This window comes from Procambarus clarkii, chromosome 3 (genome assembly GCF_040958095.1).
Source record: "Procambarus clarkii isolate CNS0578487 chromosome 3, FALCON_Pclarkii_2.0, whole genome shotgun sequence".
NCBI lineage: Eukaryota > Metazoa > Arthropoda > Malacostraca > Decapoda > Cambaridae > Procambarus > Procambarus clarkii.
In genome coordinates, this window is record NC_091152.1 from 20,915,437 (window position 1) to 20,930,000 (window position 14,564).

Sequence of the window (14,564 nt, forward strand, 5' to 3'; positions counted from 1 at the left end):
TGTAAGTTTCTTGAGATATACCCCTACATATTCCCTACATATCGCCACATATTCCCTACATATCCCCACATATTCCTACATATCCCCACATTTTCCCTACATATCGAACATTTAGCTTTCGTACATTTAAACAGCTAAAACATATATATATATATATATATATATATATATATATATATATATATATATATATATATATATATATATATATATATATATATATATATATATCAGTCTTGGAGTCAGAGTTGGTCTTGGAGTCTGATATATATATATATATATATTATATATATATATATATATATATATATATATATATATATATATATATATATATATATATATATATATATATATATATATCAGTCTTGGAGTCAGAGTTGGTCTCCTGTGGATTCCCATCTCATATTGGCCTCTGAGAGGTATGATAGAGCTGTTGAAGTTAGCCCAAACGCCTCCGTTTTGATCAGACACTCGTAAATAAAGGAGGATTATCTCCTGTGATCACACAGCCCCGCTCCTGTGCCGGGTAAGTCCCCTACGGGCTCACCATAGCCCGTGCTACTTTGGTTCTGAGTAGCTGAATCGAAAACTACTAACTCCTCCTGGACTCACTTTGGGACATCTTGGAGGTGTAGAGAGCATCTTGGGAGGGTTACACTGTGTGTGTGGGTGTGTGGGGGTGTGTAGGGGTGTGTGGGGGTGTGTGGGGTGTAGGGGGGTGGTGGGGGGGGGTTGTCAATATTGACTGAGTGACCATGAGTGACCGCCGACACCCCCATGCTGGGCACTCCCCCCACTGTGGGTCATGACCCTCCTTTCCACCTCCACCCCCACACCCATCTGACCCCCCCCCCCACCCACTTCCTGGGCGCATTGAGGAGCTGTGGAGACCCCATTCTGGGTGGGTGTGGCTCCCAGCCTCACACTCTGCGAGGGTGTGGCTCCCAGCCCCACACTCTGGGAGGGTGTGGCTCCCAGCCCCACACTCTGGGAGGGTGTGGCTCCCAGCCCCACACTCTGGGAGGGTGTGGCTCCCAGCCCCACACTCTGGGTGGGTGTGGCTCCCAGCCCCACACTCATGGTGGGTGTGGCTCCCAGCCCCACACTCTGGGAGGGTGTGGCTCCCAGCCCCACACTCTGGGAGGGTGTGGCTCCCACCCCCACACTCTGGGTGGGTGTGGCTCCCACCCCCACACTCTGGGTGGGTGTGGCTCCCAGCCCCACACTCTGGGAGGGTGTGGCTCCCACCCCCACACTCTGGGTGGGTGTGGCTCCCACCCCCACACTCTGGGTGGGTGTGGCTCCCAGCCCCACACTCTGGGAGGGTGTGGCTCCCAGCCCCACACTCTGGGAGGGTGTGGCTCCCAGCCCCACACTCTGGCAGGGTGTGGCTCCCAGCCCCACACTCTGGGAGGGTGTGGCTCCCAGCCCCACACTCATGGTGGGTGTGGCTCCCAGCCCCACACTCTGGGAGGGTGTGGCTCCCAGCCCCACACTCTGGGAGGGTGTGGCTCCCAGCTACGACATTAGGTACTTAGAGACCTAACGACCTAACGACATTAGGTAGTTAGAGACCTAACGACCTAACGACATTAGGTAGTTAAAGACCTAACGACATAACGACATTAGGTAGTTAGAGACCTTACGACATTAGGTAGTTAGAGGCCTAACGACTTAACGACATTAGGTAGTTAGAGACCTTACGACATTAGGTAGTTAGAGGCCTAACGACTTAACGACATTAGGTAGTTAGAGACCTTACGACATTAGGTAGTTAGAGGCCTAACGACTTAACGACATTAGGTAGTTAGAGACCTAACGACCTAACAACATTAGGTAGTTAGGGATCGTTGTTCCTAGACTGTGGACAGGTCGTTTCCATTCTTTGAGATGTAATTACATCCTTTATTGTGTACCTAGGTTGTGTTCTAATCTTAGGGGGCTGATAGCTGAGTAGACAGCGCTTCGGATTCGAAGTCCTGAGGTTCCGGGTTCGATCCCCGGTTGAGGCGGAAACAAGTGGGTAAATTTTCATTCACCCTGATGCCTCCGTTCACTTAACAGTAAATAGCTACCTGGGAGTTAGACAGCTGCTACGGGCTGCTTCCTGGGGGTGGAGCCGGTCGGCCGAGCGGACAGCACGCTGGACTTGTGATTCTGTGGTCCCGGGTTCGATCCCAGGCGCCGGCGAGAAACAATGGGCAGAGTTTCTTTCACTCTATGCCCCCCCCTGTTACCTAGCAGTAAAATAGGTACCTGGGTGTTAGTCAGCTGTCACGGGCTGCTTCCTGGGGGTGGAGGCCTGGTCGAGGACCGGGCCGCGGGGACGCTAAAAGCCCCGAAATCATCTCAAGATAACTTCAAGATGGTCGAGGACCGGGCCGCGGGGACACTAAGCACCGAAATCATCTCAAGATAACCTCAAGATAACTCCTATTTCACAGCCTCCTGTTATGATCCCAGCCTGCAGGAGAAACGAGTCTCCCTTCTTGAGAGTTATTCGTCAAGCCTGACCTGATTAGAAGGTCTAGCAAGTATTGAGGTGATAACCCATATGAAAAATGGTTGGTTGGATATGTGTAACAGTTTGAGATTATGGGCAATGCAGAAGAAAATAGATAAATGACTGGCTAGGAGATGTGGACACTTTGCTGGAGGCGTGAGGCTCGCTTCTGGAGGACCTTGACCTCACTTGAGTGCCAGACATCGCAGGGGGAAGCCGCGCTTCGTTGAGCTCCCGTCAGAAGGGAACCCCTAGTGATATATCTCTAAGAGAAGAGAAGTGTGCAGACGTGCCAGCTGTGGAATCGAGCTGGGGACGTGTGGTCTCAAGTCGTGGACGATAATTAGTGAATATTAAGCCGCCCGGAGGCATTATTGTGGGCTGTGTGGAGCGCCCTGACCAGACGCCGTCAGAGGGAAAGCGCCCTCGACCAGTTAATCTGTGGTTTGTCTTTTGGGGAAGAAGTTGCTGAGAACTTCGAAGCCAGCAGATGAAGTAGCTGATGAGACTCCAAGGTAGTGGAGCAGAGGACCTCGAGCTGTGAGGAGAAGCAGCAGTGAAGAGGAGTGTCACGTGCTTCTGTAGAGATGGTGTAGCAGCCAAGAGAGCTGTGGAGGAGCCTAACAGAAGGGTGAAGCACCGTAGTTGCACAAGGAAACTTCATGATAGCAGCCTGGAGGAGCTGCAGAGGATCCTGGTAGTGAAGCCCGGAAGAACCTAAAGAAATAGGGTAGTGAACTTCCAGAGGTGGAAGGGGAAGTTCTGGTGGATTACTAGTAGGGAGTTGATAGTGTTTGGTTGTCATTAGCGTGCAAGACGCAGTGAGAGGTGAGTGACTGTTGGCATTCTTGCGTCAAGGAGTTTTTTTTATACTGAAGTATCAATGAACATTTACACTGGTATATGTTATTGCATTCAAATGCTGGTTTTCTATATATATATGTTATCTTGCTGATGGTGCAACAGTGTGTAGGCTTGACCAACTTGAGGAAGTTAATAGTATCAGGTGGTGAACCAGGAGGTAGGATACCACTTGATAAGCTGATAATAGAGTTCTGATGGTATTGGAGTGCAACCTGATTGTGATATTATAGAGTATAGGATTCATTATTATTATATGTGTGTATGTATCGTGTATGTGCTTTGTTCAGTAAATGTGTCACAATTTGCTGGTGTTTGCCCTTGTCCTAGTGAGGCTTCCCAGGAGGTAGTAAAGAAGGAGAGAGAGAGAGAGAAAGAACCATGAACCACTGCTGTGGACAGGGTAGGAGGTAATACTAGTAAGTCATAGGGGGATTGAGGAGATCATATCTCATAAGGAGAGAGTGGGGAGTCACAGCGGCTCGAGTGGGTGTGTGCACGTGACGACGAGGCTAAGTGTTGGAGCCGCATCCCCTGAACGTGTGACGTTGAGCCCCTCTCCAAGAGCCAGAAGAGCCAAGGGTGATCTCCTAGTATAAGCACTCTACCGAGTTGTGGGTTGGGTTGTCCGTAGAGGAGGATCAACGACGACTACACCAACCAACCCACAGTCTATAATAAAATTGGGGGCCTGTCCGGGAGAGTGAACTGACACACCCACACCCTGTCCAAGAGTGGATTTGTACACCCTTGCTGAAATAAACGGTGTGACCGCAGGTGGATATTCTCTCTTGGGAAGACTCACAGGACAAGATGGATAAGGTGCAAGCGTTTGTGGAGTCAGGCAAGCCTGAGGACTTGGAAGGTTGCACGAGGGATCAATTGAAACAAATAGCAGAAAAATGTGGCATCAGGTTGAAAGCATCTAAAGTAGCTGGGATGAAGGATGAGATCCTGAGGCAGTTAAGAGCCAAAAGTGAAGCGGCAGAGCAAGGAGCCCAAAAAGGAGCTGAAAGTGGAAAGGAGGATGATGGGCAGGATGAAGTGAGATCCCAGGGATCGAGTAGGAGCAGCAAGAGTAGCCGCAGTAGCAGGAGTAGCCAAAATAGGAGCTTGGAGAGATTCCAGTTAGAGCTCCAGATGCAGCGTGAGGACAAGGAGAGACAGTTCCAGCTGGAAAAGATGAAATTAGAACTGCAGATGAAAAATGAAGCCGAGAAGGAAAAAGAGAAAACCAGACTGGAAGTAGAAAAAGAGAAAACCAAACTGGAAGTAGAAAAAGAGAAAACCAGAGTAAGGGAACTGGAGTTGGAACAAGAGAAAGAAAAAGAGAAAGCAAGACTAGAGGTCGAAAAAGAAAAAGAGAGAACAAAACAAATGCAGATAGAAGCGAACAGAACCTTGGCTGAGCAAAGGATTGAACATGGGTTGCCAGAGAGCACCACCCAGGTATCACACCCACCAGATGTTAGGGTTAGGGAGAAGGACATTCCCTTGTTTGTTCCCGAAGAGGCAGAGAGCTTTTTCGAGCACTTTGAAAAAGTAGCCAGCATCAAGGAGTGGCCACAGGAGGAATGGGCCCAGCTGGTCCAGTTAAGATTGACCGGTGCAGCCAGGGAGGCATACACCCAATTGTCACTGGAAGAGTGCCAGGATTATGCCACAGTAAAGAGCAGCATATTGCGCTCGTTTCAGTTAACCCCAGAAGCTTATAGGAAGCGCTTCAGAGAAATGATCAAAGTTGGAGCATGTACGTTTGCTGAGACAGCAAGAGATCTGGAAAGACGATTCCAGAAGTGGATTGAGGCTGCTGGAGTTGGATCTTACGCTGACCTAAAGCAACTGATGGTCATGGAGAAGTTCTTGGAGATGATGCATCCCGAAACAAAGTTCAAGATCCAAGAAGCAGGGATAATGGAGGTGAAAGATGCCGCAGATAGGGCGGATATGATTACTGAAGCGTACAAGAGCTTAAGAGAGAACAGAGTGCAGAATGAGGTGAGACGCAGCAATGGCAGACCCAATGGAGTCTGGGGAGGAAGAAATTATGAAAGACCCAGAGGAACCTGGGGTGAGAAAAATTTTGATAAATGGGCAGATAAACGTAAGTACCCTAAAACTCAGAAGAGTAGGTCGCGCACTTCGTCTGAAAGTGAAGATGGAGGAGCTAAACGAGAAACTAATCGTTATCCAGGGAATCAAGAGTCCAGTAAAGCTCCACAGAGTACGAGTAGTACGTCTGGCCCGAGGAACTCCAATACGAGTGGGCAGAGTCAGAGCTACTCTGGTACATATAGAAGAGACTTTTCCCAGATGAGATGTTACAATTGTAACGGATTGGGTCACGTGATGCGAGATTGTCGGCAGGGCAAGAGAGTTGTGACCCTGGCCATGTGTGACCCCCGAGGTAAATATACTAATGTGTTCCAAGACAAACCACAGAGAGCAAACTTAGTGAACGAGAGGTATAGGCCGTTCATGAGTAAAGGTTGGATCAGTATAAGAGGCCAACCTGAGGTAGAAGTTGGTATCTTAAGGGATACCGGAGCTAATCAGAGCTTGATTACGAGAAGCCTGATTGGGAATGGTCGACGGTTAGCTGGCAGTGGGAAGATGAAAGTATATGGGTTATTGTCTGAGAGTGACATGCCCGTTTGTACTGTCCAGCTAAGGTCGGAATATGTGTCGGCAGAGGTGATGTTGGGAGTGTGCCCCGACATACCTATTCCAGGAGTCCAAGTGATCCTGGGGAATGACTTGTGTGGGACAAAGGTGTTGCCAAGAGTCATAGCGGAGACTGTGCCAGAGGAGTGCCCAGAAGGCCACTGCACGGGTGGGACACCTGAGAGTGTGAACCTGACTGACATCCGAGGAGATGAGTCAGGAGACCGCCAAGCCATTGAGTACCCTGTCTCGGTAGTGATGAAGACAGAGGTGGCCGACAAGGAAGACGCTGGAGGAGATGAGACAGTGTCAATTAAACCGGTAGAAGATATTGATGTAGATATAGCATGGCTGTTTGATGAAGGTCCAGCCCAGGAGAATGGAGTCTCGGTGAGGTCGAAAGTGAGGATGACCCAGCCGAAGAAGAATCATGTGAAGAGAGCGGACCTGAGTAGAGCCCAGACTGCTGAAATTAAGGGTCAGAAGGTGAATGCAACTGTGCTGAGTATGAATCAGGGAAGATGTGGACATACTGAGGGCGGGAGTAGAGCGTCACGTTGTCCACGAGCACAGAGGCATAGGGATAGTGGAGTTAAGTTGTTTGAGATGTCAGGAGTTGACATGTTCCACAGGAAACGTGAAGAAAAGATAATGAAGAAGAGTAATAGCCGAGAAAACGAAAGGAGAAGAGACAGTATGTGTGGAGAGATGTTTGCGAGCACTCTGGGAGAGGTAGAGCGACATGCACGGTCGAGTGCTGTTGAGTGTAGTATGGTGCCCGAAGAAACTTTTAGGGAACGAAGAAGAGTTGAAGGAGAAGAAATGGAGTGGTATAGAAGTGAAAAGTGTGGGAAGAGGAAGATGATACAAGCATGGAGGAATAGAAGAAATCCGAGGATGCGAAGGAAGTCAAACAGGATGAGGTCTTGGATAAATGAGGAGACGAAAGGGAGAATCGTCGATGAAGACGAGCGAGTGAAGTATGATGACAGGAGACGAAAGTATAATGGCAGTAGATGGAAGTATGAAGACGACAGAGGAAATACAGACAGCAGATGTCTGACTCTGGACGTGAAGAGAAGAAGACGAGGAAATGGAGGGTGGAAACAATAAGTAGAGTGGACCAATGGAGAGCAGGCGTCCACGGAGGACAGCCTAGCTAAGAGGTGTCAGAGGTCAAATCGTTTATGAGAAGATCATGTTTCTGGAGAGAGGTGAGCCAGATGTTGCAAGGAGCAACGAACTAATTGTAGACTCCTAAGAGAGTATATCGGGTGAAGAACGAGACAGTGTAGCGGCGGATGTACTATCCCGAGCTTTGCCACTGGAATAACTCTCAAAAATAAGGGGAGGGGAGTGTTATGATCCCAGCCTGCAGGAGAAACGAGTCTCCCTTCTTGAGAGTTATTCGTCAAGCCTGACCTGATTAGAAGGTCTAGCAAGTATTGAGGTGATAACCCATATGAAAAATGGTTGGTTGGATATGTGTAACAGTTTGAGATTATGGGCAATGCAGAAGAAAATAGATAAATGACTGGCTAGGAGATGTGGACATTTTGCTGGAGGCGTGAGGCTCGCTTCTGGAGGACCTTGACCTCACTTGAGTGCCAGACATCGCAGGGGGAAGCCGCGCTTCGTTGAGCTCCCGTCAGAAGGGAACCCCTAGTGATATATCTCTAAGAGAAGAGAAGTGTGCAGACGTGCCAGCTGTGGAATCGAGCTGGGGACGTGTGGTCTCAAGTCGTGGACGATAATTAGTGAATATTAAGCCGCCCGGAGGCATTATTGTGGGCTGTGTGGAGCGCCCTGACCAGACGCCGTCAGAGGGAAAGCGCCCTCGACCAGTTAATCTGTGGTTTGTCTTTTGGGGAAGAAGTTGCTGAGAACTTCGAAGCCAGCAGATGAAGTAGCTGATGAGACTCCAAGGTAGTGGAGCAGAGGACCTCGAGCTGTGAGGAGAAGCAGCAGTGAAGAGGAGTGTCACGTGCTTCTGTAGAGATGGTGTAGCAGCCAAGAGAGCTGTGGAGGAGCCTAACAGAAGGGTGAAGCACCGTAGTTGCACAAGGAAACTTCATGATAGCAGCCTGGAGGAGCTGCAGAGGATCCTGGTAGTGAAGCCCGGAAGAACCTAAAGAAATAGGGTAGTGAACTTCCAGAGGTGGAAGGGGAAGTTCTGGTGGATTACTAGTAGGGAGTTGATAGTGTTTGGTTGTCATTAGCGTGCAAGACGCAGTGAGAGGTGAGTGACTGTTGGCATTCTTGCGTCAAGGAGTTTTTTTTATACTGAAGTATCAATGAACATTTACACTGGTATATGTTATTGCATTCAAATGCTGGTTTTCTATATATATATGTTATCTTGCTGATGGTGCAACAGTGTGTAGGCTTGACCAACTTGAGGAAGTTAATAGTATCAGGTGGTGAACCAGGAGGTAGGATACCACTTGATAAGCTGATAATAGAGTTCTGATGGTATTGGAGTGCAACCTGATTGTGATATTATAGAGTATAGGATTCATTATTATTATATGTGTGTATGTATCGTGTATGTGCTTTGTTCAGTAAATGTGTCACAATTTGCTGGTGTTTGCCCTTGTCCTAGTGAGGCTTCCCAGGAGGTAGTAAAGAAGGAGAGAGAGAGAGAGAAAGAACCATGAACCACTGCTGTGGACAGGGTAGGAGGTAATACTAGTAAGTCATAGGGGGATTGAGGAGATCATATCTCATAAGGAGAGAGTGGGGAGTCACAGCGGCTCGAGTGGGTGTGTGCACGTGACGACGAGGCTAAGTGTTGGAGCCGCATCCCCTGAACGTGTGACGTTGAGCCCCTCTCCAAGAGCCAGAAGAGCCAAGGGTGATCTCCTAGTATAAGCACTCTACCGAGTTGTGGGTTGGGTTGTCCGTAGAGGAGGATCAACGACGACTACACCAACCAACCCACAGTCTATAATACTCCGTAGTCTCTAATGGCTCCCCTTGTTTCGTGGTGGTTGTTGAGTAGTTAAGAAAGACTTCGTGGCCTAAATCCAGGTTGGCTTAAATGTGTAGTAAGTGTGTTGTTCTTGGCGGAACAAGGCAATTGACTCCTAATCACCCAATCAAAGACTTACTAATGAGTGTCGTAAGTGCGGCCAAACTAGCGTTTTTTGTCACCTGTTTTGGTGTATGTTGGGTCGTTAGTCACCTGTCTGGGTGTATGTTGGGTCGTTAAACACCTGTCTTGTGGTATGTTGGGTCGTTAAACACCTGTCTTGTGGTATGGTGGGTCGTTAAACATCTGTCTTGTGGTATGGTGGGTCGTTAAACACCTGTCTTGGGGTATGGTGGGTCGTTAAACACCTGTCTTGTGGTATGGTGGGTCGTTAAACACCTGTCTTGTGGTATGGTGGGTAGTTAAACATCTGTCTTGTGGTATGGTGGGTCGTTAAACACCTGTCTTGGGGTATGGTGGGTCGTTAAACACCTGTCTTGTGGTATGGTGGGTCGTTAAACATCTGTCTTGTGGTATGGTGGGTCGTTAAACACCTGTCTTGGGGTATGGTGGGTCGTTAAACACCTGTCTTGTGGTATGGTGGGTCGTTAAACATCTGTCTTGTGGTATGTTGGGTCGTTAAACACCTGTTTTGGTGTATGTTGGGTCGTTAAACACCTGTCTTGGGGTATGTTGGGTCGTTAAACACCTGTTTTGGTGTATGTTGGGTCGTTAAACACCTGTCTTGGTGTATGTTGGGTCGTTAAACACCTGTTTTGGTGTATGTTGGGTCGTTAAACACCTGTCTTGGGGTATGTTGGGTCGTTAAACACCTGTCTTGGTGTATGTTGGGTCGTTAAACAATTGTCTTGGTGTATGTTGGGTCGTTAAACACCTGTCTTGGGGTATGTTGGGTCGTTAAACACCTGTCTTGGTGTATGTTGGGTCGTTAAAAACCTGTTTTGGTGTATGTTGGGTCGTTAAACACCTGTCTTGGGGTATGTTGGGTCGTTAAACACCTGTCTTGGTGTATGTTGGATCGTTAAACACCTGTCTTGTGGTATGGTGGGTCGTTAAACACATGTCTTGTTGTATGTTGGGTCGTTAAACACCTGTCTTGGTGTATGTTGGGTCGTTAAACACCTGTCTTGGGGTATGTTGGGTCGTTAAACACCTGTTTTGGTGTATGTTGGGTCGTTAAACACCTGTCTTGGTGTATGTTGGGTCGTTAAACACCTGTTTTGGTGTATGTTGGGTCGTTAAACACCTGTCTTGGGGTATGTTGGGTCGTTAAACACCTGTCTTGGTGTATGTTGGGTCGTTAAACACCTGTTTTGGTGTATGTTGGGTCGTTAAACACCTGTTTTGGTGTATGTTGGGTCGTTAAACACCTGTCTTGGTGTATGTTGGGTCGTTAAACACCTGTTTTGGTGTATGTTGGGTCGTTAAACACCTGTCTTGGGGTATGTTGGGTCGTTAAACACCTGTCTTGGTGTATGTTGGGTCGTTAAACACCTGTCTTGTGGTATGGTGGGTCGTTAAACACCTGTCTTGGGGTATGTTGGGTCGTTAAACACCTGTCTTGGTGTATGTTGGGTCGTTAAACACCTGTCTTGGGGTATGTTGGGTCGTTAAACACCTGTCTTGGGGTATGTTGGGTCGTTAAACTCCTGTCTTGGTGTATGTTGGATCGTTAAACACCTGTCTTGTGGTATGGTGGGTCGTTAAACACCTGTCTTGTTGTATGTTGGGTCGTTAAACAAATGTCTTGGTGTATGTTGGGTCGTTAAACACCTGTCTTGGGGTATGTTGGGTCGTTAAACACCTGTTTTGGTGTATGTTGGGTCGTTAAACACCTGTCTTGGTGTATGTTGGGTCGTTAAACACCTGTTTTGGTGTATGTTGGGTCGTTAAACACCTGTCTTGGGGTATGTTGGGTCGTTAAACACCTGTCTTGGTGTATGTTGGGTCGTTAAACACCTGTTTTGGTGTATGTTGGGTCGTTAAACACCTGTTTTGGTGTATGTTGGGTCGTTAAACACCTGTCTTGGTGTATGTTGGGTCGTTAAACACCTGTTTTGGTGTATGTTGGGTCGTTAAACACCTGTCTTGGGGTATGTTGGGTCGTTAAACACCTGTCTTGGTGTATGTTGGGTCGTTAAACACCTGTCTTGTGGTATGGTGGGTCGTTAAACACCTGTCTTGGGGTATGTTGGGTCGTTAAACACCTGTCGTGGTGTATGTTGGGTCGTTAAACACCTGTCTTGGGGTATGTTGGGTCGTTAAACACCTGTTTTGGTGTATGTTGGGTCGTTAAACACCTGTCTTGGGGTATGTTGGGTCGTTAAACACCTGTTTTGGTGTATGTTGGGTCGTTAAACACCTGTCTTGGTGTATGTTGGGTCGTTAAACACCTGTCTTGCTGTATATTAGGCCGTCAAACACCTGTCTTGCTGTATAGTGGGCCGTCAAACACCTGTCTTGCTGTATATTAGGTCGTCAAACACCTGTCTTGCTGTATAGTGGGCCGTCAAACACCTGTCTTGTTGTATATTAGGCCGTCAAACACCTGTCTTGCTGTATATTAGGCCGTCAAACACCTGTCTTGCTGTATACTGGGCCGTCAAACACTTGTCTTGCTGTATATTAGGCCGTCAAACACCTGTCTTGCTGTATAGTGGGCCGTCAAACACCTGTCTTGCTGTATATTAGGCCGTCAAACACCTGTCTTGCTGTATACTTGGCCGTCAAACACCTGTCTTGCTGTATATTAGGCCGTCAAACACCTGTCTTGCTGTATATTAGGCCGTCAAACACCTGTCTTGCTGTATATTAGGCCGTCAAACACCTGTCTTGCTGTACACTGGCCCGTCAAACACCTGTCTTGCTGTATACTGGGCCGCCAAACACCTGTCTTGCTGTATATTGGCCGTCAAACACCCTTCTTGGTGTATGTTGGGTCGTTAAACACCTGTCTTGGGGTATGTTGGGTCGTTAAACACCTGTCTTGGTGTATGTTGGGTCGTTAAACACCTGTCTTGGTGTATGTTGGGTCGTTAAACACCTGTCTTGGTGTATGTTGGGTCGTTAAACACCTGTCTTGGTGTATGTTGGGTCGTTAAACACCTGTCTTGGTGTATATTAGGCCGTCAAACACCTGTCTTGGTGTATACTGGCCCGTCAAACATGACCGCCAGGATTACGTTCATTTCCACCTCATTTCCTGCTACTTCACTGTATTTTCACTGTAATTTCACTGTATTTTTGTAAAATATGATTCATTGGCCGGGAGAAATGTCTGAGACGTGACAGATGTTATTTAGTTTCTTTTTCCCATTCCTTAAAGCAATATTATTGTCTGTTATTCTCAATCTTAATTAAATTAATAATTATATAATTATATAAATTTATCTTAACTTATTCGCAATCTTAAACTGTCGTCTTCGTAGAAGATAATTTCCGGAGCAAGATTATATTTAGATTTTCTAACTACTTTTCAGTCGTTTTTTTCTGTTTTGTGAACTCCACGAACCATATATATATATATATATATATATATATATATAAAATCAGGGAAACGCAAGTTCTAATCAGTTGTGTATTTGTGAAGTCTTTGAAAATGTAATAAGTTTTACGAAACGCGCCCGTGTCGCGTCAGACTAGAAATAAAAATGAATTTTGGAGAAGTGATTTTTGATTTACCTCCAACAGTGAAGCGTAATGTACGAAAGATTGAGAAAATTCGTGTTAGAATTATTAATCTTACTTTTTCGGTCATATTTAATAATATATATATATATATATATATATATATATATATATATATATATATATATATATATATATATATATATATATATATATATATATATGAGAATAAAAGCGATGGCTTTTCACTGCCTAGTTCAACAGGAACTAATCTATCAGATGTGGAATCTGTGAATTCTGGGCATACGAAATTTTTTTTGACTATACAGACATTATATGTATAAACTATATACTCCAATATATTAATATACGTTATACTTGGTGTTAAGAGAATAAATCCATACGGGCCGTATTGAGGGTTCGAACTTATTAGGAAGACTTGGTGTTAAGACTTTGGATTCCATTTAGAATTCTGTTGAGTTACTTAAAACGTCTTTTTTGAGTCCTGTTGTGAGGGACTTTGTTTGTTTTTATCTTTTGTTTATTTATTTTTGTTTACTTTGAATCTTTTATGTTCGTGAAAAAATGCACTTTTGTTATGGGAGTATTGCTTCCTTTGACGGGTTTTGAGAGTTGCTTCACAGCTTCGTGTCGATCCAGGATGTGATGACGTACGTTCGTGAGCTTGAAGCACATCTCACGAACGCCTGAACCTGCCAGTGATCAAGGGCCAGCGTTCGTGGGGGGTCTCGGATCAATCCGGATTTTAATTTTTCAAGACTTACCTTGCGTCCGCGTGACCCGGTGAAGCCGTCGAGGCGATATTTGCGCGCCAAAACGATACCGGTCATTAGTTAAATAGGTGTAGTCTATATGTTGTTAGTACCACTGTTCATGACTATATGAACATTTACATTACCATAATTATGTCTTTGTGTGCGTTCATTTGCATAGACATTATCTCCCTTAAAACACAAACTGGCGGAGGTTTATGGGGTCGTGTTCTGACAGAATTACAATCTACCTATTAATAGTGAGCTCCTTTAATAGGGAGCCGGTCGGCCGAGCGGACAGCACGCTGGACTTGTGATCCTGTGGTCCTGGGTTCGATCCCAAGCGCCGGCGAGAAACATTGGGCAGAGTTTCTTTCACCCTATGCCCCCCTGTTACCTAGCAGTAAAATAGGTACCTGGGTGTTAGTCAGCTGTCACGGGCTGCTTCCTGAGGGTGGAGGCCTGGTCGAGGACCGGGCCGCGGGGACACTAAAAGCCCTCAATCTTTGGCGGCTTTGTTTTACAATTATTAAACAGTTAATGAGCCCGAAGCACCAGGAGGCTGTTTATAACAATAACAACAGTTGATTGGCAAGTTTTCATGCTTGTAAACTGTTTAATAAATGTAACCAAAGTAGCTGGAAACTCAGATGAGTCACAGAGATGTTAGGAAGTTTTCCTTTAGCGTGAGAGTAGTGGGAAAATGGAATGCACTTGGGGAACAGGTTGTGGAAGCAAATACTATTCATAACTTTAAAACTAGGTATGATAGGGAAATGGGACAGGAGTCATTGCTGTAAACAACCGATAGCTAGAAAGGCGGGATCCAAGAGTCAATGCTCGATCTTGCAAGCACAAATAGGTGAGTACAAATAGGTGAGTGCACACACACACACACACACATGTGTGTGTGTGTGTGCGTGTGTGTGTGTGAGTGCACCTCCCAAACCCTTGACTGCTCACCCTCCCAGACCCTTGACTGCACCTCCCAAACCCTTGACTGCACCTCCCAAACCCTTGACTGCACCTCCCAAACCCTTGACTGCACCTCCCAAACCCTTGACTGCACCTCCCAAACCCATTGACTGCACCTGCCAGACCCTTGACTGCACCTCCCAAACCCTTGACTGCTCACCCTCCC

The 14,564-nt window shown here is 46.6% G+C and overlaps 1 protein-coding gene across 1 annotated transcript in view; it reads right to left on the bottom strand.

Moving 5' to 3' along the window:
• The window catches only part of LOC138368623 (trichohyalin-like), a 33,165-nt gene extending 19,664 nt beyond the window's left edge, over nucleotides 1-13,501 (bottom strand). The window contains exon 1 of the mRNA XM_069331235.1: nucleotides 13,436-13,501. Coding sequence (XP_069187336.1) covers nucleotides 13,436-13,501 — 66 coding nt within the window. The remainder of the gene's footprint in view (nucleotides 1-13,435) is intronic.
• Between the last annotated feature and the right edge of the window lie 1,063 nt (nucleotides 13,502-14,564).